The 25,985-nt window shown below is 41.2% G+C and overlaps 1 protein-coding gene and 1 pseudogene across 3 annotated transcripts; one reads left to right on the plus strand and one right to left on the minus strand.

Annotated features, from left to right (window-relative positions):
- Positions 1–44: 44 nt before the first annotated feature.
- Positions 45–23,494, plus strand: LOC106028244 (zinc finger protein 211-like). Of its 3 annotated transcripts, none has more exons than XM_013155431.3 (3): positions 45–226; positions 1,169–1,295; positions 21,351–23,494. In XM_013155431.3, exons 1-3 carry the CDS (start codon positions 194–196, stop codon positions 22,982–22,984), a joined length of 1,794 nt encoding a protein of 597 aa, XP_013010885.1. In that variant the 5' UTR covers positions 45–193; the 3' UTR covers positions 22,985–23,494. The 3 variants fall into 3 exon arrangements, with proteins under 3 accessions (XP_013010885.1, XP_063108385.1, XP_013010888.1); XM_063252315.1 differs by having other exon boundaries at positions 57–226; positions 1,174–1,295; XM_013155434.3 differs by lacking the exon at positions 1,169–1,295 and having other exon boundaries at positions 86–226.
- On the minus strand, positions 19,145–19,499 carry LOC111757558 (FUN14 domain-containing protein 1-like; annotated as a pseudogene).
- Positions 23,495–25,985: the final 2,491 nt, after the last annotated feature.

Here is a 25,985-nt window from a genome sequence, read left to right on the forward strand (position 1 = left end):
GCGCGAGGCGGGACCTCCGTCGTTTTGGGGGCGGGACTTCCGGCGTCTGCGGGGCGGTCATTGCGAGCGGGCTCATGTCGGTTCCCCAGCCAGGATTCTGGTGACCGGCGTTGACACGCAGTGACTGACGGGCTTGATCGCGGGGCGTCGCAGCTCTCGACCAGTGGTGCCCGACCCGGGAGCCTCTGAGTAGATGGCGGCAGCTGCGCCGAACAGCCCAGCCCAGGTGAGACCAGCTTCCCCTCCGGGAAGACCTGGGGCCTAGCCCCGCGTGGTCCCTGCGCGGACCCCAGCTGCGGGAGAGTGGGGAGCAGCCGCCTCGATCTGGGACCTGGGGCCGCGGAGACAGGGATTGAGTAGGGGTCACAGAGTCACCGAGGGCCGCTCAGCGGAGGAGAGGGTGGGAACAGTGACATGGGGTCATATGCGTGCTTTTCGGGGCCACACAGTTGACGCAAGTCAGTCTGGGCACCGAGGTCCAGGACTGGAGAGCCTACTTGAGCCCAGTTACCTGGCTCCAGGGCAGCAATGGGTTCAAGGAGCATCCCATAGTCACATGCCTCTTCAGTCCGGTTGTTCCCGCAGTTCCTATGGCTACTGAGTTGCTAAAATCTGCTCAGGTAAGTGGAGGGTGTGTCAGTCGCCCACTGCTTCAGACCACCGCCCACATTTTCTTCAGATATCTGGTGACTGGATACTGGAGAGTCACCAGGGTCAGGGACCCGTATTTGTACTCCAAGGAGCTGCCATTTAGGATCACCAAAGAAAGAGCTTCTCGCAGTTGTGCAGACAGCAGCATACTGAACTCTTTGGAGGTGAAGCCTTTAGGGAACTATGGTCCTTTTGGTTGGCTCTAAACTCCGGAGAAGAGACAGGAGGATGGCTTGGAAGGAGTGCCTGTGAAATTGGGCATCAACTGTGGTGGCAGTGAGAATTGGGGATTAGAGGAGAGAGGTTATCTTTTACCAGGTGTTGAAAGGTTCTGTCTGATTACAGAATGGAAAACGGAGTGAATGAACATAGAGAGCTGGTACTAAGGACAGCAGAGTATAGTGTCTCCTCAGATTTGGGGATCTTGGGAGGAAGTGGGTTTTAAGGGTGGATGGATGGGATGAGGATTGTGAGTCTTTGTGAGCAACAGTGGTTTCATCAGTTTCTATCTTGCCAGGTTAGTGTCACTTTTGAAGATGTGGCTGTGTATTTCTCTTGGGAGGAGTGGGATCTTCTTGATGAGGCCCAGAGGCACCTGTACCTTGAGGTGATGCTGGAGAACTTGGCACTAATGTCTTCTCTGGGTAAGTTGTGTGTGCCCATTCTTGTCCTGTGTGTTAGATTCTGCCTTTCTCATCCTTAGGAGCAGTTTTGTCTTGGGATCTGGATCATGGGCACTTACGCTTTCCTCAGTTCTCTGGGTAGGTGCTGTGGCCCTGGTGCATGCCCGTTGTGCTCTCATTACAGTACCTGCTGCTCCAGAGCCCCAAGGTACAGATTCAGGATCAGTAGTATTGTAGTGAGCCTAAGAGATCTCATCCAACTTATCTTTGCCGAGTCTGGTAACTAAGTCCATGCACCCAAGTGTTTCTCCCTTCCTATACCTGACATTTATCCATTCACAACTATGCTGTAAAATGTCACTGATGTTGTCTGTTTGATACAGATTGTTGTTGGAAAGACTTCCTCTAAGGTGCCATTTGTTCTTTTTGTGTGTGTGGTAAAATGTATAACAAAGTTTATCACTTTCATCATTGTAAGTGTACACTTTAGTGGAATTTAGTACATTTAGTACATTCGCTGTCACCACCATTCATAATTTTTTTCCTCTTGCAAAATTGAAACAATCTATTAAACAGTGATTGCCTTTATCCCCTGGCAGTCCTCACAGTATTCTTTTTATCTCTGTACCTTTTTGACCTAAGTACCTTATATGAGTGGAAGCAGACAATGGTTCTTATGCATCTGGCTTGTTTAAATACTTACTGTTTTAGTTAGTTTTTACTCGTTGCTGAGACAAAATACCTGAAACCCAAGTTGGGAAAAGAAAGGTTTATTTCTTATGGTTTTTGGAGGTTTCAGTCCACACTTAGTTGGCTCCAAGGTAGGCGGGCATGGCTGGGCCACAGTTCATGGTGGCTGCAAACAACAAGCAGGAACCAGCAAAGAGCAAGACACACCTTCTTCCTGCCATTACATCACATCCTGGCTCCACCCCTATGTGGGTGGAGCACTGACACCATCAAGCCAAACCCTAGACAATGAACCATCACAAATGCACAATGCAAACTCATGAGGCCTGGGGGCATAAACATAAACCATGACACTTAGCATAGTATTTTCAGGATCCTATATTGTGGGGCTCTGTGTCCTTTCAGTTTGAAGCTAATATTCCATCACACGGATGTAATGGTATGATATTTGTCCATCATCCATGCTGGCATTGATTCTACATTTACAATGTTGTAAGTAATGGTACTGTGGCTATGGGTGCACAAATACCTCTACATGTTCCGTTTTTGTTTCTTTGACCGTATAACATATGCAAAAGTGGAATTGGTGGATCACATTGTAATTCTATTTTTAATTATATTTTATTTCATTGTACTTTTTTATTTCATTGTACCATGGGTTACCTTGTGATGCACAAGGAGTTCCATTTTGTCCGTAATCTTGTCCACAGTTATTTTATTGTGGTTAATTACCATCCAGATGGTGTATGATAGTGCCTCATTAAGTGTGAGATTTGGCTTTTTCTGTTGATTTGTGATACTGAGTGAGATGAGCTATTGGCCCTTTTTATGTCTTCAGAAAAATTTCTATTCCAATCCCTTGCCTATTTTTAAATTTGGTTTATTATTGTCAAGTTTTTGGAATTATCTGTAGGGTTTGATCAGATATGCTATGGATCAAAACTGTTTGATTTGCAAATGTGTACTCCCTTCTGTGGTTTGCCTTTTAGTTGACAGTATCCTTTTATCTACACAATTTGTTTTAATAATAAAGTCTGCCATGTTTAGCACAGCTCCCAGACTTTCTGGGCAGCAGATGCTGGAGGATGAAAAAGTAAAGACAGGTGGCTGGGGATTTAGCTCAGCGGCATAAGCGCCTGACTTGCAAGCGTGTGGTTGTGAGTTTGATCCCCGGTACCGATTTAAAAAAAAAAAAAAGTAAAGACAGGAGTCAGAATTCAGAAAGCGAAGGTCAAGTGGAGCACTGTTTCCTGATGTGAGAAAAGAACTTCCCAATAATTTCAGTACGTTTATGTATACATTCACGTGACACCCTTCTGTGTAGCAACTTATTTGCTTGGTGTGCCTCTGGCTCTGTGTTCTCAGAGCTGGAACAGTTTGTTTACATGGCTCATCTCAAGTGCTGTATGTTTGTGGAACTGGCGTTTAGCCCCACACATGTGAGTGATCTCTAATTTCAACCATTCCCCAACAGTAATCTTGTTTGCTTGCTTTTTTTTTATTGCCTTTGCATCATTTGAAGAAATCCTTGACAAGGACATGTCATAAAGCTTTTTTCCAATTGTCTTCTAAGAGTTCTACAATTTTAGCTTTAACGTGCAATTCTTTTATCTGTTTTGTTTCACTTTTTCAAGATTAGGTTTTGCTAATTGTGTTAAGACACAGTTGACCCATGTGGCTGATCTTGGGTTAAAGTGATACCCTAAGTGCTAGGACTGTAAGTGTGCCCATCTTGGTTCCTTCCCATCTTGGTCCATTTTGAAATAATTATTATATATGAAGTCAAGTTTCAGCTGTGTTCTTTTGCATGTAGACATCTTTCCTAGCTTTAATGTATTAGAAAGTCCTTTCAGTCCTGGTCCCCTTTGTTGAAAATTATTGGCCAGACATTTGAGAGTTTATTTCTGGACTCTGTATTCCATTATTGACCAATGTGTCTGTCTTTCCAGAAATACAACAGTCAATTGCCACTTACAGTACAATTTTGACTATTTTAGTTATTCAGTGACCCTTGATGTGAATTTTAGGGTCTATTTTTCTATTTTCCAAAAAGGAAAATTACCATTTGGTTTTGAATTAATGTTTTATTCATCCATAGATCACTTTGGGGGTACTATAGACATCTTAATAACATTAACTAGTACAATCCATGTATATGTGATATTTTTTTGTTCTTTATTTTTCTTTAGTTCTTTTGGGTATATTTATAGTTTTTATAGCACCTGTTTTTTCCTTGGTATCCTATTCTTTCTGATGCTATTATAGTTTATAGCAACTGTTTTTATTTTTTCATATTAAGAAAGTGAGTTTTATTTAGGATTCTGCCACGACCCAGTGTGGCTCCTGAGGTTCTTGGGTTAAGGACTGTGAGAGGATGAATAAAAAATAAAGAAAAGACAAAGCTGGGGTCAAGTGGAGCCCTTATCCTCCTCATGGAAGGAAAGGAACTGCTCAACCAGTGCAGCATCACTGCACTGTATTTGTATTCAAGGAATGTCAGTTTCAACCCCTTTGCCTGGCAGGTCTGGGCCCCTTGTCTTCTTGGTGCTGGAACAAGTTTTGGTCTCTGTGTTTTCTGGGCTGGCTCTACACATGTGATGAATCCCCAGCTTCAATGGCTCCTTATATATCCCTTTTTTGTTTTGTTGTTGCCCAAGATGGGTGATCAGTTGAAGCTGGGGGAGCTGTGTTGGAGAGCTCTGTAGAAGATCTTTTTATTTTAAATGCAGTCTAAAGATTAAGATTCCATTAATCTGTGACAGTAGTCAGCTACCAGTGCAGCTATCAATTGTCAAAAGCTATTAGTGATTTGAATTTCTTTTATAATATATTACTTTAACATTGTTTTATATACCTCTTGTAGTTCTATATTTTCTGCAGGATGTTCAAGACCAGGTTCAGTTGAGACCTGTTTTTAAAACAATCATTTTTTGTTATCTATCAAGGTCAGTTAGGTCTCCTCAGGAATACCTTGGAACCAGCTATAGCATCTATTAGTTCTTCTGTCAGTGTCAGTCATTCAGGTGAGTCACAGCCATTGCTTGACTAAGTTGCTTTCTGTGAAGGTTTGGGAGATTTTTGCTCCTGGTGACCCTCCATAGGCACACTACACACTGATCATCATTTTCCTCAATGGTCTCACAGTCTTCTTGATCAGAAGACCAGAGACTGACCAAGTATAGGATGGTGCAACAGAGATTCTCTTACATTCTGGGTCCTCATTTTTTGGAGGGCTAGGCCCAAACTATTGGGTGTCCTCTTAGCCCATCTGTCTGTCCGTTTGTTGGCCTCCAAACCTCAGTTGTTGAACATCCAGAAGAAAAGATTGATAGCAGTACAATGTACTTAGATGCATTATTATCTTACCTAAATATTAAACATCTTACAACATAAACTAGAACCATTATTTTTTAACAACCTTGGCTGTTTTAACGTTCGAATACCTGTAGAGTATTAACAAACAGCTACATATTCTACCTAGAACATTAGAAATCAAACATATACATTGTAGCATAGAATGAATGATGACATTTTGTAAGACACTTGATTTTCATTTTGACATCGAATTTCTCCCTTTTCGTCAGTCATCCCTATCTAATACGTGAAGATTTTATCTAACTTGTTGACATTTAGTGGGATATAGATCTCATAAGCACTTGTTGAAGGCAGAGGTCTGAATCTGAACCAAAATTTTATCACCATAAATAATCTCTATTTTACATTTTGTTTGAAGACCTGTTTATCTGGAAGCATGAATACGTGAATATACCATGAGGTTAAAAATCATTTGTCATAACCATATGAAACTTTGTATGGGCACTTTTTAAATCAAAAACCTTTTGCAGTATTTCTTTTAATGATGACCAGTGTGAACATATTACAGTAATATTTATATAACTTTAGTTGGGGTGTCTCCCCTAAGGCTATGGAGATCACTTGGGCCTCCAGTCAATGAACAAGAGCTGGTAAATGTTACCAGGTAGCCATTTTCTTATTCATTAGTTGAAGTCTTGTCCAACAATGCCACCCCCAAGGAATTTATGTTTAATCATTTTTAGAATAATTTTTTGTTAAGAAAACTCTAGTCATAACTTTTAACATATTTTTGAACAATGAGAGACTTTCAAGTAATGATAAGCAACAATGTACATTACATTTACACAACTGACTTTAGCATCATTTTGACTAACTTGGAACCCAGGTGGAAGCATGTTTTTTAATTCTGTAATGCAAATAAACCTTAGTTAAATGATCTATAAAAGAAAAGGAAAATTGCTGATCTCAAAGTAAAAAGAACAGCTGTTCACAAACAGACAAACGGACAAATGGACAAACATGTACAGATGATCTATACAGATTCAAACAGACATAAAAACAAATGCAGAGTTGTCAGTGTCCACAAGAACTCTCCAAGTTCCTGGGGGCTATTTCTTTCTTTCTTTTTTAATTTAAAAAAAGACAAAACAAGATAGAAAACGGGCAGAAATAGTACATACTTTCAAAGAAAAGAAATAGTAATAAATCACTAGCTGATGTATACATATTGTCCCCCTATAAATAGTTGTTCAAGGTACACAAGTGGAACATATAAATGGGATTTCAACCAGGGAGACTGCAAACAGTTCTGTTCATCTATCCAACAAAAACTAAGTATTATGGCTATCAATCCTATACACGTAAACATGTACGCGTTTATCCGTATCTTCTTTCATGTTGAGACCTAACAGAGCGTATTAGATTAAAATCCTTCTGAACAAAGATTAATAATATTGCTGGATTTCACATCATAACACTCCAGAATCAGGATTGGGTACTGCAGTGCCACTTTCTTTCTTTGAAAGTTTTTGTTCATTTCATCATGTGTCATCAGATGAGTGCTCATAAACTGTTTATAGGTTTTACATAAGCTTGAGTCTTAACATGTATTTCTGTCTTTCTATGTTAGAGGGAAAAACAACAAAGCAGAACAGAGCTAAACTTTTTCCTATAGACATATAAAACTAAAACATATAAATCTGCTGTAAAGGGAGTTCTATCCTGGTCACTGTGCTGTTTCTTGTTATCAACAGAATTGGCCATATCATCAGATAAAGTATAATTGAGCATATCAGTACTTAACAGAAATACAACTTTATAGATACTACAGAGCTACAAAAACAGGTAGTAATCAAATCAGAATGGATGTCTTAGTGAATCATTGTCATTTTCAGTGTAGTTGTTGCCATCAACCTTACAAGTTTTGAATAAAATCTTGTCAATAATAAGCAGCAATCAAACAAGTCAGATTTAACTAAGATCAGTCATGATATAACAATATAAGTCATACATGGATCCTGATTGAGTTAATAGGGAATTAAAGATGTCCCCTATGCTGTGGACAGCCATCCGTACCCCTCAGATCCAATGCTTATATACAAACTAGGAAAGAACAAGTTCCAACCAAGCACAGTGGTGCGAGTAATAGGGGTTTTAATTCCTGATACACTATTAGCTATATCTTCTGCTGTTTTTTTTAGGACTATTTCTCCCTTTTACTCCCCTAGAATGAACTGTGTATTATTGAGTGTCCCAAACACTCATGGTTTTGTATTGGGGAGCAATCTGCTGTTTACTTTTTTTGAACTTTCTCACTCCTGGGCTGGATTTCTAGTTATATTTCTTCATTTCTTAAAGCCTGTCTGTTCAACCTATCCATATATACTGGTCTAGTTATCCCTGTTACTCTCTGGTTCCCTATCACATCGAGTTCCATTTTCTCATGTTTGATTTTGGTCCATATTACCTTCTTCAGGTTAATTATTTTTCTAGAAAGAGCCTCTCAGTGGACCCTGGCTCTTGATCCACTCTGCCTGCTATTCTCTATTTTTTCTCTGAAGTTAGGGTATCTAGGCCATCTATATTAGAAATTATATCCAACCTTCTCTGCCTCATTTCTGTTGAGCTCTTTTTCCGTCATTAGTTGTCAGTTTGTCTTCTTCATTTCACTTTCTGCTCCATTCATTGTGGCCTCTCTGTTACTGTTTTTGGAATCTTGTTATTTTTCTCTTTTAGAATGTCCTGCAGTATTCTCTGTAGAGTTGAATTGATGGTTGCATATTCCCCTAGTTCCTCTTTATCCTGGAAGCACATTGTTTCTCCATTAATTTCTAGGGACAGTTGTGCAGGGTATATCAATCTTGGCTGGAGGTTATTATCTTTCAAAGCTTGAATTATTTTGCTCCATGCTCTTCGTGATTTGATGGTTTGTGCGGGAGAAGTCTGCTGTAATTCTGATGGGTGTTCCCTTGTAAATGATCTGTTTCTTGTCTCTGATGGCTTTTAATATTCTGTTCTTATTTGGTATTTGATTATTATATGCCTGGGTGTAGCTCTGTTTGGGTTGTAGGTGACTGGAGTCCTGTATGCTTCATATATCTGAGTATCTTTACCTTTTGCTAAATTAAGAAAATTCTCCTGGATTATTTCTGTGAATCGCCTTTGTAGTTCATTTGTTTGTGTCCCTACTTCTTCCTTTATGTTCTTAATTCTTAAGTTATAGATCTTCTTATCATCTTCTAGTCTTTGTATTGCTGTTTGTTTCTGTTATTTTTAAGAAGTTTTTCCTTTCATGCTCCCACATTACAAATCTGTCCTCCAGTTCAGATAATCTATCCTTAGTTTCTTTCAAGCTGTTATGCCAGCTTTCAATAGAGTTTTTAGTTTCCTGGTAATCTCTTTGAACCTACCTCATTTATTCTATGTTTTCTCTATTTTGTCCATCAAACAATTCTCCCCGCTTTTTCTGTTCTTCCATTCCACCATCTGTTTTTTCTTGGGCAGTGCTTAACATTTCTCTAACTATTCTACTTATATCTTGCTTTACTTCATTAAATACTTCACTTTTGAACTCGTCTATGAGGCTCTGGAGATATCGCTTTATGTCTGTTGGGGCTGTGTCTGATATTGCATATTTTCTGTCCTCATTTTCCTTTGCATTTACCTTTCCTGGATCAGTGTTCTCAGGATTGGGGGCCAAGGACCCTTTCTTGTTGCCTCCTCTTCTCATATTTTTTGTTCCTTCCCTACAGGCGTATATAGGTGGCCCAGGTTCACTCTTTGTGGGTTACAGTTTGTTTGAATTGCACCGGCTAGGTGTTCCCTCCCATTACAGTGTACTGGGGAGACACAGACCTGGGCAGCCTCTGCTGGTCCCGCCCCTCCAGGTCAACCTACTGAAGGCTTCACTGCTAGGGTGCACCGCCAGGCACAGGGACTTGGTTTGGGCTAGCCTACTGGGTTTAGTTCACGGCATCACCCAGGTCAGGCGCTCTCCACCAATCCCACTTGAGAGGGGAATATGCCACTGAAGTCACTGCAGCATCCTTTTCCGGCTAGTCTGCCCAGTCCCAGAATGTCCTCTGTTGGAGCCTCCTCGTCTGTGGAAGGGTCCCCATTCCTCTCACTTACTGCAGGTCAGTGCAGGGTTCCCCACCAGCTCTACTCTCAATTCAGTTTGCTGATTCCTGCTCTCAGAGCTTTTGTGTCTCTATATCTGCTGTGCCGATTCAGATGCAGCAGCTGCGGCAGGAAATTCAAATAGTGGTTTCCAGAGGCTTGGGTTCCAGCTTCGGTGCTGAGATTTTTATCTGTTCTGGTGATAGCACCGGGATTGCATTTCCAGTTGGTTTCTCTCAGCTTAATTCGTTCCTGTGTTGGCAGGGTATATCTCCCCCTGCTTAGGACTCCCCACACTGCACCATTTCCTGGATTCTAAGCTGGCTATCTCAGAGAGCCTCTGTAGCTATTGTTATCTATCTGCCATATTCTTCCTGTCTTCCTCCTGGGGGCTATTTCACACCCCTTTGCTGAACTAGCTCACTTCTTACACCCCATGTTTTCGGAGTTGAAACACCTGTCACCTCCAGCACCTCATGCCCTCAGGGCATTTCTCAGGCACCCTGTGCCACTTGGGCACTGCTATACAGTTCTTGTGCTATTGGCTCCACACATGTGAGTGATCACTAGCTCAGTGACTTCCAACGACAGCTTAACAGACTGGACAAACAGATAGACAGGCAGACTGAAAACATCTTACACAGTCGGAGTGCACTCAAATATATTTTAGCCAAATAGAATTACACCAAAGTTTTATAATTGTAAAATTCGTGATTTTAAATAGACTAGTCAGATTTGTTGTACATCAATTAGCAGAGATCTCTTATCAAAGAATTTGAAAAAGGCAAAATCTTACCTATAATTACCATTTTTGTTATAGGACTTAGCATGCACTTCTATCATCTATTTGGACCAATTTTTATTTTTTGTTACCATCTTCTGGGCATGTTGGGTCAATTAAGGTTGGTTTTAGGTTCATCCTTTTCTATGGGTCATGGCATGGTTGCCAAGGCATCACTGTCATAGGACTGAGCATCTGTTTCTTGAGAGGTGGAATTAACTCCTTCTCTGGGTATGGGTCCATGATATATCCAGACAGTACACTCTGACACCCAGATAGGCTCCTCAGCATTCTCTGGAAAGATACAAGCACACCCTCTACCCCAGTGAGTAGTGGGCTGGGATCTCTCCAATGTCCTGTATGAAGATTCTTCCAAAGGACCCTTCCTAACTCCTTTTTCTTTAACTGTTTAAATTGTCTTTCTGCTGCTATAATACCATCCTTAGTAGAATTTAAAAATTAATAGTTTATACTGCCAAGTGAAGTTTATCGTGAGGTGTAAATGTAAGAAAAGCTTCACCTTTTTGTTTTTGTCATTGAATCCCTTGACCTTGAGGATTATAAGGAATTCCTGTGGTAAGGGAAACATGAAAAGTTCTACAAAACATTTGGAAGGCAGCACTTGTATAAGCTGGGCTGTTGTCAGTCTTAAGTGCCTGCGGGCAACCTAGGGCACTAAAGGCATCCAAGCAGTGAGCAGTGACATGTTTAGCCACTTCACCAGTGTGAGCAGAAGCAAAGATAAATCCCAAGAAAGTGTCCACTGATACATGGACCCAGCATAGGGAGCCAAATTCAGAAATGTGGGTGACATCCATCCTTCAGAGACGATTGACGTGTAAGTTTCAGGGATTAATGCCCATGGAGAGTGAGGGAAGATGTGTTATATATGAGGAGCATTGTTTTACAACTTGTCTAGCCTGTTCTTGGGTCAAATGGAACTGTTTGCGCAAGGCAGAAGCCTTCTGATGGCAGGTGGCATGGGAGGCAGAAGCCTGTTGAATGGCCTCTGAGGGGCCAACAGTGACAGTAGCCAGCAATCTGTCTATTGCATTGTTTCCCTTGATGAGAGGCCCTAGTAATTGGGAATGGGAGTATAAATGGCAAATAAAACAAGGAACATGGCGTGATGGAATGGTGAGTTGGAGTGTGTGAAATAAATGAGAAAGATCTTGACTAGTGTGTATTGTGGCAGTTTCAATGTGGCACATCACACCACTGTAGACACTGTCTGAACAGAGGTTAATTGGAATGGGTGGGTGATCTTGCAAGGCCCATATGATGGCTTGTAATTCAGTCTTTTGTGCGGAAGAGAAATCTGTATCCTGTATTTGGGAAGAGGAGGCCATCACATAACCTCCTTTGCCTGATGATAACCTGTCTGTGAAAACAGAGAGAGCTCCTACTATGGGGAATGAACTTACTTTTGAAGGAAGGACAAAGGGAGTGAGGGAAGCAAATTGAATTAATTTATCTGGAGGATAATGACAATATTACCAGGGAAGTTAGCCAGTGCAGATTGCCAAGAGGATGAAAATTGCCATAGCCACTGTGGTTGGATGGAAGAAAAGGAAACAGTGGTAATTTGCATCTCACACCCAACATGCAGCATGTGTTTGCCCATGTGCCATCTGCCACAACCTCATAGTAGGGAGTAATGGTTTTGTGTGGGGTATGTGGCAAGAGTAGCCATTGTAAAGGTCCCTGAGATTGCCAAAGGACTCTATAGTGTGTATACATTGAGTAGGGAGGATAATTAAACACGGGCAAAGCTGGGTCAACTCTAGAAAGTTGGGCATTAGAGCCAGATTGACCTTGTCCAAGGCAACTTAAGCCTGTGATGAGACTGTCCTTGAAGATGTGGAGGCTGGGTCCCCTTTGAGGGTGTCAGGAGGGACCCTAGGTGGAACCAATTAATATTACCAAATAAAGTCTGAAAATCAGATAAGGTCACAAGCTGATTAGCTTGAACCTGAACAGTTTGGTACACAATGTGACTTTGCTGGATGACGCAAGCCAAATATGAGGAAGGCACCATGGTTTGTATCTTCTCAGGGACTACAACTAGGTCGGCACTATGAAGGGCATTGCCCAGTTGGATAAATACTTTGTGCAAAGTGGATAAAGATTCATGAGTCAATAGTATGTCATCCGTGTAATGAGTAAATAGATGGATAAGCCTGACTGACTAACTAAACAGCTACAGTCACAAACTCTTGGCATATAGTCGGACTATTTGCCATTCCTTGTGGCAGACAATACCTTTGGAAGCAGCACCTTGGGGCCTGATGATTAATAGAAGGTAGACTAAAGGCAAGACGTTTCTTATCTTGAGGATGAAGGGCAATAGTAAAGAAGCAGTCTTTTAAAATCAGTCAGCATGAGAGAAAAATGCAAAGGACTAGCTACGTGACTAGGCAATCTGGGTTGAAGAGCTCCCATAGGTTCCCTGGTTTTATTAACAGCCTGCAAATCTTGTAATAGTCTCCATTTTCCTGACTTCTTTTTTGTTATGAAAACTGGGGTATTCCAAGGGTTCTAGATGTCCTGCCATTGTTTGTGCATTAACCAGTGAATGAACTGCTACAAGCTTCTCCTGAGTCAGGGGCCATTGATCAACCCAAACAGGGTCATCAGATATCCAAGTTATCCTGGATCCTGTCCGTGGGATTGGAGAAGAGATCAAGCCCCCTCCCCTAAAAATTTGAAGCTGAATATTCTCTGCCAAAATGTTTTTGGTTTTTTTTTTTATTTATTGGTTCTCTCCTTCCTTGATTGTTTTTACCAAGCCCTTGAGTGGTGAGAAGACCTTTTTGTAACATCTGATGAGCCACCAAAGAGTTAGGGCTAACCAGAAATGCCCCCCTATCCTGTAACACATCATGACCCCATAAATTAACTGGTATATGGGGAAGGACGTAAGGTGAGAAATATCCAGAATGACCTGCATCCCTTCGGGTTAACAATCTAGCATTTCTCCTAGGGTGAGAAACACTGCCCACACCCTGTAGATCTGTAGTTGCCACAAACAGAGGCCATGCCAATGGCCAGTGCCTTTGGGCAATAGCAGAAGAATCTGCTCCAGTGTCTAAAAGCCCTTTAAATGCCTTTCCTTCAATGATCAGTTCCCTCTCAGGATGATCCTGCTTAATCTGTTGAATCTAATAAGTATTAGAAGACCCAAAGTTCTTAGACCCCTTTCCCTATTTATAGATTTTCCAATTTTTTTCAAGGGAAGAATAACCAATTGGACAATATGAGAACTGGGTGTAATTTGAACTGTGTTTTGAGTAGTTTGAACCATGACTTTAATTTCTCCTATGTAGTCAGCATCAGTGACACCTGGCAAAACCTGAAGATGTTTTAATGTGAGACTGCTATGACCTAGTAACTGACCCACTATTCCTTGAGACAGAAGCCCATAGACTCCAGTAGGTATAGCTTGGGGTCCCATTTCAGGAGTTAATATGAATTTGGAGGAGGAACTGAGGTCCAAGCCTCTGCAGTTTTTTGAGGCTTGCCAAAGGTCAGAGACATGCTTGGCAGCAGAAAGTGAGGCTGAGGAAGAATTGAGGAAGGCACCTCCATTGTTTGGTGGGGCCGAGGTAGGTCCCATTGGAAGTTTCCTGAAATGGGCTGGCTTTCCACATATATTTTTGATCTACAATTACTTTCCCAATGATATCTTTATGGACATTTTGCACAGATAGGAGATTTTACAGAAGAGACAGATAATGGCTGTGCTGTTGCTATGGGTGCAGCCGCAGAACAATTTCGAGCAAGATGTCCTTGCCCCTCTGCAACAAAAACAAATAACCCTGTCCTTTCACTTTTCTTTAGGCAGTGGGTTTACAAACTGAGTGAGAGCTGTTGCCAAAGCAGCTCCCTGTACATAAGAGGGGCCAGTATCTGAATCCTCTGAGACTGCATAGCCTGCTTTTTGTGGGCTCCTAATGCTTTTTACACCATTTATTTGCATTTTCAAAAGCTAGTTGTTGAACTGTTAATTTGTTTGCTTCTTTGTCACCTATAATTCTTTCACTAGCTTGCTATAAATGTGCCACAAAATCCTGAAATGGTTCCTCTGCACCCTGAGGAATAGAAGTCAAATCCAGGGACGTGTCACCCCTTAAAAGGAGCTGCCTCCAGGCTTTCCTTGCTTCTATTCTAACTTGCTCATATGCTTGCATATCAAAAGCAAGCTGACTGCGTATAGCAGCAAAGACACCTTCCCCAATCAACATGTCTTTTGTAGTAGCTATGTGTCTTAGTTACTTTTTATTTGTTGCTGAGACAAATACATTGTGATGCCCAAGTTGGGAAAGGAAAGGTTTATTTTTTATAGTTTTTGGAGGTTTTAGTTTATGCTCAGTTGGCCTCAAGGCAGGATGGCATGGTGGGGTCGCAATTTATGGTGACTGCAAAACAGCAAGCCAAAACCGGCAAGTGAGCAAGACATACCTTTTTTCTGCCATTACATCACATCCTGGCTCCACCTCTATGTGGGTGTAGCACTGACACCATCAATCCAAGCACTATACAGTGAACCAGTCACAGATGCATAATGCAAACGCATAAAGCTTGGGGCCGCCAACATAAACCATGACATTCCACCTGTAGACCCCAGGACTCATGTACATCCTTTATATAAAAGACATTTAGTCCATCTCCAAGAGTTGCCAAAGTCCTAACATTTTCAGCATTGCTGAGAAGTCTTAAGTCTCAAGTCTCCTCCAAGATCTATGGCGAACTCTTTATAACCCCCTGTACAAATGAAACAAGTTTAAATATTTCTGAAATGCAAAGGTACAAGATCAACATTACCATTCTAAAAGTTACAAACGGGAATATAAAGCATTGGAATCAAAGCAAGTCTGACATCCAGCAGGGTGAACAATAAGTCCTAGAGTTTTATGCTCAGCATTTGAAGCAATCTGATTGCAAGCTCCAAAATGCTTGGGTGATTCCCCCTCCCCCCACCCCCGCCATGGCACTTGCAGGGATATCAGCTCCCGCAGCTTCTCTCTTAAACCCTCTCTGCTCACTTTTTGCAGCTTTACTTGGATGATCCACATTTTTGGCTTTTTTAAACTTTTGGGGTCTCCACTGTACCTTTGGCTTTACCCTTACATCTTTACAAATTGCCCTCTCAGGGGCACACTGATTGACCTCCCAGGCCCTTTGCAATTAAGGTGTAAGTCATTTTACCCTCAGAATTTGTGCATTTTTCTTGCACCTAAAATCAGCGCCATGTGGATGCTGCCAAGGGTTTGCTGCCAGCTGGAGCACTAGCAAGGCTTTTCTCTCTCTTGGCTGTAGGGGATGATTTCCTGGATCATTGGGCTGTGTGAACCTGATTGTGAAGAAAAGCTTTTCTGTGTTGTTGCCATTTTGGAACCTCATGTGGCCTCTGTTGCCATTTTGGGGCATGGTCTCTGTACCTTTCTCCTCTGAGCAAATTCTTTCACTTTTACAGTTTTGAGACTATAAAGAGTGGAGACCTGCTTCTTCCTGGGGTGCCCGGGGGCCATCTTTCTTATTGATCTGTTTTTTAGCAATCAGAGTCTCAACTCTGTCTTTACAATCTACAGCTTTACTGGAGTTTTCCTTTTGGCCAAATTCAGAGTTGTAAATTATCCTGCTGTGCTCTTTGCTCTTGATTTGCAACATAAAGTTGGCTAAAAGCAACCAATAATAGCCATGCCACAGGCCTCAACATTTGACTGCCTTGAAATTTCCTTTGTTAGATTAATCATTCCATTGCCCTTAGTCTCAGTCTCAGGCAAAGTCTCTGGGCATGAGCAAAATGCAGACAAACTTTCTGCCAAGCCATAACGCACATCATGGGGAGTCCAACAACCAATTCAGTTCTTTTTCCCAGCAGAACCTCCCAAGCCTGGTCTTTACTATGAGGATTTCTATCAGCCTTCTGGTCTCCTGAGCTCTAAACAGAACCACCTGTATAGAACAACCTAAGCTGTTCCAGCTCTATGCATCTAGGCAACATGTGTGGAACCTTTATAAACTCTGCCCACAAGCCATTTCCAAAGCCTCTAGAAAAGCACGGTCAGGTATAGTCACAGCAACAACCCCACTCTTGGTACCAAATTCTGTCTTACTACTTTTTACTCATTGCTGAGGCAAAATATGTGATGCCCAGGTTGGGAAGGAATGATTTATTTTTTACAGTTTTGAGAGGTTTTAGTTTATACTCAATTGGCTCCAAGGCAAGATGGCATTGCAGGGTCGCCTTTTATGGTGGCTGCAAAAGAACAAGCTGAAACCGGCAGAAGAGCAAGACATGCCTTTTTCCTGCCATTACATCACATCCTGTCTCCTTCTCTATGTGGGTGTAGCACTGACACCATCAATCCAAGCACTATACAATAAACAATCACAGATGCATAATGTAAATGTATCAGGCCTGGGGGCTACCAACATAAACCATGACACTGTTCTGAGCAGTATTGTGGTGGCCTGAACTGTGCACAATTCAAGAAAAATTCCATTCCACAACAAATAATCCCCTGGAATTAAACATGTTTTACCTATGCCTTTCCAATCATTTGGGGCCATAACTTGCTATCCTAGGAGCTCTATGAAACCCAAGGTAAATGGGGCTGTAGGGCCATAGGTAGAGGTAGTGTTTTTTAATTCTTTTTATGACTTAAATGGTACAGCCTAATGATGGCATATTACTTGCCCCAGATTATTGGTGACTCTTAGTTCTGAAACTGGGTAGATGTTTTCCCCTGCCTGTCTGGCTTCCTTTAGTGCTAACTGCAAAGGAGACAGACAGAAGGGCTCTACTTCCTGAGAGGTGAAAGTTCCAACCTCTGATGCAACAACTTTTGTTGGAGCTAAAAAAGCAGGAGTTGCCGCTTGTGGCTCAGTTAAAGTTACCTGGGTGGAAGTCATGCTGCCACGTTTTTCCTGCCTAAGGCTGTATTCTGAAACAGTATTTGGAACCAGTTTCTTTATAGTTGTCTCAGGAAGCTTAAGATTAAGACCCTGTCTCATCCAGATCCAGAGAAGGAACATAAATACTGGAGTCAAGCATAAAACAAACACATCCTTATACATTTGTGATTCTTTTGGATAAGTTTGTCTCATAGTTAGACAGCTGATATAATCAATATACCTCTTTTTTTTTTTTGTTTTGTTTTCAGAGGAGGGGGTTTCTCTCAAGCATGTTTATAATTGGCCCTAGAGAATAAAGGAGTTTCAGTACCCCCATCTTTACATTGATGAAGGCAATATCACTCCAGTGATGACTATTGACCTTACCAATGCATTTCTTCTCCTAAGTTGCATGCATGTGAGAAGTGTCCTCCTCCCCCTCAATCTCTTACCCTATCCGTGTTCTGGTGCCATATGTCATGACCAAGTGAAACTCCTGAGGTTCTTGGGGTTAAGGACTGCGAGAGGATGAGAAAAATAAAGTAGAGACAAAGCTGGGGTCAAGTGGAACCCTTATCCTCCTGATTGGAGGAAAAGAACTGCTCAACCACTGTAGCACATATATACCCTTCAAAGAAGAATGTCAGTTTCAACCCCACTGCCTAGCAACTTGTTTGTCTGACAGGCCTGGGCCCCTTGCCTTCTTGGTGCTTGAACAGCTTGTTTACATAGCTGGTTTTGGTCTCTTTGTGTTTTCTGGGCTGGCCTTGCTTCAGCCTCACACGTGATCAATCTCCAGCTTCAGCTGCTTCCTACAGCATTGTATCTGAGGTACTAATGAGAATAAATGAAGGAAATAAACATGGAATGCACATTCTGAATTTTAAGGTGGCTTAGGAAAATGAAAGCAGAAGCACTATAACCAAAGTATGAAATGTCACTTGCTTATAACACACACAATATATGTAATGTGGAAACTTCTAGCAAACAAACATGGTCTCAGTACACTATCTGCAGTCTTTCCAATCTGAAGACTCCAATCCATGTTGTTCCCTTTCTCAATTCTAATGTAGAATTCTGTGGGGTAAAATTAACAATCTGGAAAGGTTTGAAGTAAAAAGACCGAGGATGTGATGTTGACCCTGAGAAACAAGTAAATTGTCCTAGTGTTCAGGAAACACAATGCTGCCAAAAGTCTGGAAGTCATAGTACTTACTCTCAGATTTGGTCAAGGTCTCAGAGAGTCTCTTTTAGCTACGATTTCATGGTTACATAGAAAGTCAATTCTTTAGACAGTAAAAAGAGGCCAAGGTAATTAAGATTTTAGACAATAAAGGTACTTTCAGTACCTTAATAAAACGAATCAATGACCCAACTATATGTATGCTATATGTTCTGCCCAGGCTGCTAGTATAAGAAGATACAAAAATTAGAAGGTAACACATGCGAAGATAGTTTTAAAACTGCAGGTGCAAAAAAGGAAAAAGCTTTAAACATGTTGTATTTCCTTAGAACAGCCTTTTTTGAAAAGTAATGCAAGGAAGAAATGGAAGGAGAAAACCACCTATATCAGCAGAATCTGTTATCTTATAAGTTCTATTTTTAATGCCTTCCCAAAAGGACATTACAGCTCTTCATATTTATTGCAAACATGTCTTAAAGTCAGCCTTATTTCTGAAACTATTAGACAAATTTTTAACTATTGACACTATACTATAAGGTATAGAGAGCATCTTAGTTAAATGAAAAAGGGTAATATTTCATTGGGAGATCAGATATTTTCTTCTCATATCCATATCTAATAGTGGTATTTTACTGTCTAGTTTCTAAACAAATGCAGATTTTGTTTTAAAAAGTTGAAAACTTTGTGTTGTTCAAGAATCCTCTTATCTGAATACCACACAGGTTGTTTTGTAGCAGATATTTGTTTGTCAAGCTTCAAATCTAAATGCTAAGTTCTGAATTTGGTATCATTCAGTGATTTGTTTCCCCTTACTCTGGAGACTGGTGGCGTATGCTGCTGTGAGGTCACCCTGTTGCTACTCTCTTCTCACAGTTGGATCCACTAGGAAGGATCATTCATGTACTTAAGATGCAAGGCTAGGCAAAACCCTCCCACAAATCCACTGGTTAGCACAGTGTTCTGTTTGATAAATTCTGTTAATTTTTTTATTACATTATTGATTTCAGTTACTGCTTTATTTGCTGGTTTCTAAATCTTGCCTTTTTCTTTGCTTACATCTTTTTCAACTCTCCCATTTGATCTAGAAATAGCTACTGAGACTGGCAGTCTGTAGGGGAAGAAATCCACCACCTACCATTGCTGCAAGTTTTCTAACTTTCTGAAACAAAAATTCTGCGCAGCAGCCAGTCATGCCATCTGTTAGAATCTGGGTAGCTGCTGAGTATATTTCTACCATAGGTGTGATTGGTTACTAAACACTCGATTCCACCAGGGGTATCTTCTTGTACCCTAAATCTAAGACTTTGTTATACTTCTCATTATGTTTATGTTTTGGGAAGGCTGTCCCAAACCCCATGACACTGCTGATGACCTGTTCTGGGGTGATCCCTGCCTCCCTACCTCCCTGCACATTAAGGGCCATTGTAGGCTGAGGGAGAAATCTATGGTCTTTTCTTTTCCTTCTTCCTCTTTTTCTCTTCTCCTCTTCCTTCTCTGTCTTCTAGGTGTCTTCTGTCCCTACCTACCTCTCAGTGCAGGATATACCATGCAGGTTCACGACTTTGCGGATGGGGAAGGGCAGTTGGCTCACAGCCCACTGAGAGTTTATGTTAACTGTTGTATGTTACCCTCCACACCTGAGTCCTGGACCACTCCTTATCCCTGTAGAATTTCTGTAACCATTGCAACTAATTTTTGTGTGTTTTTGCATCTGTTTGCTGAATTTATGGGCTGTAGTAGGTGATTTTTTTTTTTGTACACTCTTTAAGGTTTCTGCATGTCACATGTGAACAGAATTTTTTTTCCATTGTGATCTATTTTCTTTTTTTTGCCTAATTATCATGCCCAGATCTTCAAATATTACATGATGCAGACATTCTTGTCTTATTTTTGCTCTTCCAGGAAGTTTTTGGTCTTTCAACAATTAGTATAATTATGTATTTTTTTGTTTGCTTTTTCTTTTAATTGGTTTTCTTAGGTTGAAGCTTGCATCTATTCCCAGTGTAAATTCCCTATGGTAATGGTGCATAATCTCTTTAATGTAGTGTATAATGTAGGTATTTCATAGTATTTTGTGGATAATTTTTACATTTATCATCAAAAGTAGTGTGTTTTTGCTTTGGAATCAAAGTATTGTTGACTTTCTACAGTGTGTTTGGACGTGTTCATGTTATTGTTCAGGAGAGCATAAAGGACAGGTGTTAGTTTTTCATTAAGTGTTTTAGTTTAATTCACCAGTAAAGCCACCAGACCCAAGGCATTTCTTTTTTGATCAGTTTATTTGATTATTGATCTAGTCTCCCTGGTATATGTGACTATATTCAATTTTTCTATTTCTTTATTACCTAGTCTTAGGTTTTGTGTACCTGGGAATTTGCCAATTGTTATGCAATAATTTTAGTACTATGTTATGGTGCTTTGTATTTCTGTAGTACTGGTAGTAATTCCCCCACTTTTATTTCTAATTTTAGTGATTTGATTCTGCCAGTTTTTCTTAATTTATTTAAGGATTTATCAATTTTGGCAACAATTTCAAAGAACCACCTTTCAGTTTCCTTGATTTGTTTCATATTTTTTGTGTTATACTTATTTTGTCACCTATTTCTTTCTTTATTAGTTTTGTGTTTAATTTTTTCCTCTGTAGGTCCTTAGGATGTTAAGGTAGATTGATGAATCTTTTTGATATATTTAACAAGATATATTTCCACCTAACAGTGCTTTTGTTGTGTCCCAAAAGTATAGTTGTATTATGTAGGGAGCCTGGATCTACAGTTTATAGCATCACATATCAACCGCTGATACTATTTTGCTAAAAACAGTGTACAAGGAAATGAGTTTTAGAACAAGCCTCTTACCTTGGGCCATGCCTCCTCCTTAGTCTTGAGTCTGGGAAGAAGGCCTGCTGTCCTCTATAACCTTAAGGGTCCTGTTTTGTAGAGCAGCTGCTTCCATGATCTAAGCCCAGCTCCCTTTGCCAGAAAACAGCTCCATGCACTGATTATTTCCTGTATCAGATATGGTTTTGTGATTGTGTTGACCTCTCCTAATAAATGCAATATGTACTTCATTGTTACTTTTTTGCTTTCAGGTTGTTCATGTGGAGTGGATGATGAGGTGGCACCTTCTGAGTTGGGTCTTTATGTGGACTTGTCACGGGTCATGACTCTAAAAGAAGGCTTATCTTCCCAGAATGCCTACACTTATGAAATTTGTGGCCTGGTTTTGGGAGAGATGCTGTGTTTGGCTCAGCACCATGAAACACACTGTCGGAAAAAACCATACAGCTGTGGGAAACAATTCTACTTCATGAATAATCTTCGCCAGCACCAAAGGCAGCACCTTAAAGAGGCATCCTTTGGAAGCTTTGTGGACAGACACTCATTTATAAAGAGCTGCATGGTCCATGTGTCAGGGAGACCTTTTACTTGCAAAGGAGTTGAGAAGAGCTTCCTGGCCCGCATGAGATTTCCCTGTCCACAAGCCATTCACACAGGAAAGAAACCAAGTAACTACCAGATGGCCTTTCACAGTGGGAAAAGTCATCATAACTCAGGAAAATGCAATAAAACCTTCAGTGACACAAACACATTGGTTCAGGACCAGGGAGTCCTAACCAGGAAAAGGCTTTTTGAGTGCAACAAGTGTGGGAAAATCTGTACACTAAGAAGAAATCTAATTCAGCACCAGAGAATCCACAGTGAAGACAGGCCTTATAAATGCAGTGAGTGTGGAAAATTCTTTACCTACTATTGCCGCTTCATTATCCATCAGAGAATTCACACTGGAGAAAGGCCTCATGAGTGTAATGAATGTGGGAAATCCTTCCGTCAGATGTACAGCCTCAACAAACATAAGAAAGTTCATACTGGAGAAAGGCCTTATGAGTGTGGTGAATGTGGGAAATTGTTTAGCCAAAGATCCAACCTCATTCTACATCAGACTGTTCACACTGGAGAAAAGCCTTATGAGTGTGATGAATGTGGGAAATCCTTCCGTCAGATAGACAGCCTCAGAAAACATAGGAAAGTTCACACTGGAGAAAGGCCTTATGAGTGTGGGGAATGTGGGAAAGCATTTAGCCGAAGATCCAACCTCGCTGTACATCAGACTGTTCACACTGGAGAAAAGCCTTACAAATGCAGTGAATGTGGGAAATCTTTTAGCTGGAACCTCAGCCTCGTACACCATCAGAGGGTACACACTGGAGAAAGGCCTCATGAGTGCAGTGAGTGTGGGAAATCCTTTATCCAAAGATCCAACCTCCTTCACCACCAAAGACTTCACACTGGAGAGAGGCCTTATAAGTGTACTGAGTGTGGGAAGTCTTTTAAGGACAGGTCCAGCTTCAGTTCACATTGGAAAGTCCACACAGGGGAAAGGCCTTATGTGTGTGGAGAATGTGGGAAAACTTTTAGCCGTAGCTCCAGCCTTAGGAAGCATGAGAGAGTTCACAGTGAAGATAGGCCTTTTAAGTGCAAAGAATGTGAAAAATCCTTTAGGTATAAATATAACCTCTTTAAACACATAAGAGTTCACACCAGAGAAAGGCCTTATGAGTGCAGTGAATGTGGGAAGTCATTTAGCCAAACTTCTGACCTCATTCAGCACCAGCAAATTCATACTGGAAAAGGACCTTACCAGTGTAGTGAATGTGGGAAATCCTTCAGCTCCAAATCTGTTCTCACTAAACACCAAAGAATTCACACTAGAGAAAGACCTTAACTGTTTATGGAACACTCATTCCTTTTACTGTCGTTACTCTGGAGCAAAGCATGTAAGAGCTGTCAATCTCAATTGAGCCCTCAAGCTGTGATGACGTCATGGGGAGAATTCTTTTTACTTCCATTCCATAAAGCTTAAAGCAGCTGTGTTTAACTTTCTAACTTGTGCAGAGGTCTTGCCATTTGTCATGTTTTGAGGAAGAGAACATAGGACTTCCACACTTGCAGTCTATAGTGCAGCAATCACCATTCCAGCTTGACAGAGGAACTGACCTATACTTCCCTTTTACTGGATGAAGTGATGATGGATCTGAGCTTTCATTCCTGTTCTGCAAGTTAGGGCTTGAACTTGATCTAGATAATACTGAAGACCCACTTAAGTGTGTTTGGGCAGCTTGTCAGGAAGAGCTCTTCTGACTGGATTTCTTTCCAGCCTCTTGAGTCACCAACCTGGAAACTACCTGCTTATATTATTTTGATTTTTGTAATAATAAAATCTTCATTTAAGTTACTTCAGTCTTGGAGTTCTATTTACTGTGTGAGATGTCTTCAAGACAATAAATAATTTATGGGTGAGTGGGGGATATAATTGAGGTCATTTGGTGCCTTAGGAGGAATAATGTAAAAATGTAGCTGTCTTCCCTAATTTGGCTTCTAGGCTTCTTGAGTTGTGGATTGAGTTCGAGAACTTTTTATGGGCTCTGAGAACACTTTTATGAGGCACCCACATTGTTCCTGGGAAGAAGACAAATTATTCTTAGATTTCTCTTTTTTCCCTGAGTTTCTTGTTTGTTTACTTGTTTTTTTGCTTTTTGCTTACAGTGGATACATATAGTGTCTAGCACCATGGAGATCAGTGTCTGCTCTAGATTCTGCAAAGGAGTCAAGTGCCCTCATACCCATAATTCATTAAGCTTATGTCATTCTAAGATTACAAGGACCAGAGAAAATTATAATTGGTAACAAAACCCTGGATTTGTGAGGAGTGATGGAGACAGCAGCAAAGTACATGCAATTTGGTCCTTGTAAAACTGTGGGGTGTGCACAAGAATTCTCATGATCTTCACAGATGTTTATCTGATCCGTAGCTGAAGTCATTGTCAGCAAAAAGCTAAAGGTTTCATGTACTTTTTTCCAGTGTACTATTTGTAGTGTTCGCTTTTATGGGCCAGGAACACACACCTAGAGAGAAAAATGACTTACTCTAACGCAGTGGGCTTGTGGCCAGACCATCATCCTATGTGGGGATGAACTGTGTTACTCACTAATGCTTGCTGCCACTGGGGCAAGGTTGCCTCTGCAGAGTCATCAGAAAAGAAATGGAGTCAGTCTTAGGTTAGCAAACTTTATAAAAAGCCTGTAAACCATGATTGTAACTACTGCAATGAATATATAGGTGACCTCTAGTTTTATCTCATCCCTTTTTTAATCTCTTCATCACATCTTTGACCTTCAAACCATTAATTTTCTTTACATAACAGATTGCATTTTCTGTGATTTTGTATGACTTCTGACAATATGTTTTTTCTTGTTTCTGATAGGATTATTTCCAGAAGATGAAGAATATTCCCAAAAGATGAGTATAAATCAAAAGAGGCCTTTATTCTGGGAACATGGAGAGAGAGGACTGGCACGCTGGCCACTGAAATCTGGTGATCTCTCTCATGCGGACACGTGGCGTGCGGGAATATAAGTAGCCTAAGCTTAGGGCAGTGCCCTAAGGCCATTAGAGATGCAGAGGTATTTCATTGGCACATGTTTGGCGCCAGGGGCAGATTCCGAAGGGTGGGGGGGTATAGGGTTACAGGTAAATCTCTAGGGGTGGGGGAGACAGGAGCTCCCTAATTCCGACCTGAGGCTTTTTCTGGCTATAGTGTCCAGTCTGGGTCAACAACCCTTTCATATCCTGTCTTATGATTATTATGAAAAGGGGCGAAGATTTCTCTACTTCCTGCTGGCAGGGGGCGCTGTAGGAGTTGACAGGAGTCGACTAAGGGAGTCGACGGGATGACGGTTGATGCCCAGGTAGAACCTGACACCAGGTGTTTTAGCCAGGACAACTTCACTGGTGAATGTACGTATGTCAGACTGGAAAAACAAAGAGACATGATGTTATTAGGAGACATGGCACTGTCATATTTAAGGACCCAGGTGAGGTAGAGAGGTGCCTTTGATTTAGACATGTTATTTTATCAGGATGACGTTGAGGTAGGATCATTATCACAGTGAGGTAGAATTCTGAAAAAGAAGTGTGAGGTTAGAAGGAGTGAAATTATGAGAGGTGATTACTCCCCCATCTGAAAGCATAAAAGTTAGGAGGGTAGGTGTGTAAAACTTGTCTCCGGTCTAGGAGTTGAGCTGGAAAAAATAGGGGGAGTAGGGGAGACAGTGGCTGTACCAGTATAGGGAAGGTAAGGGCTTAGGCTTTCAGGGATGTCACATTTAACTAAACAGCTGAGGGTAGAAAGAACATGACAGTTACACATAGAACATTATGAAGATGATCTTACGCGTGATGTGGGAGTCTCTAGGAAAGACTGTCAAGAGTCCTGCTGTAAAAATGATCATTAATAGAACGTAAGAGATTAGGAACCAAACTGGATAACAAAACAAGACTTAGCCTGTTAACTGTGGCTGTGAGGCCTTCGTGAAACGGAGATGGGTGAGTGACAGAAGATGAGATGACCACTCAGAATGATCTGATTTAGGGCTGGGAGGGCACCTCCTAGCCTGAGTGATGTGAAACCAGGATGGGAGTCCAGCAACTCTTGACTGCTGTAGGGGTAGCCAAGTAGACCAGGTAAGGGCCACTCCACCTTGGTTGTAGTCCTGTGAATTTAGAACATTTGAGATAAATTAGATCTCCTGGGGATATGGGAGGATCTGGTTTGGCCTCTCCAGAGGGTTGTGGAAGGCAGAGATCAGCATGTTGTCACAACAAGTGTCAGAGGAAGGAGAGGACTGGGACATAGTCAGCAAGGGGAGGGAGATTTTGGGGAGTA

This window comes from Cavia porcellus, unplaced genomic scaffold, assembly GCF_034190915.1.
Source record: "Cavia porcellus strain 051 isolate PalLab524CR breed Dunkin Hartley unplaced genomic scaffold, mCavPor4.1 scaffold_7, whole genome shotgun sequence".
Lineage (NCBI taxonomy): Eukaryota > Metazoa > Chordata > Mammalia > Rodentia > Caviidae > Cavia > Cavia porcellus.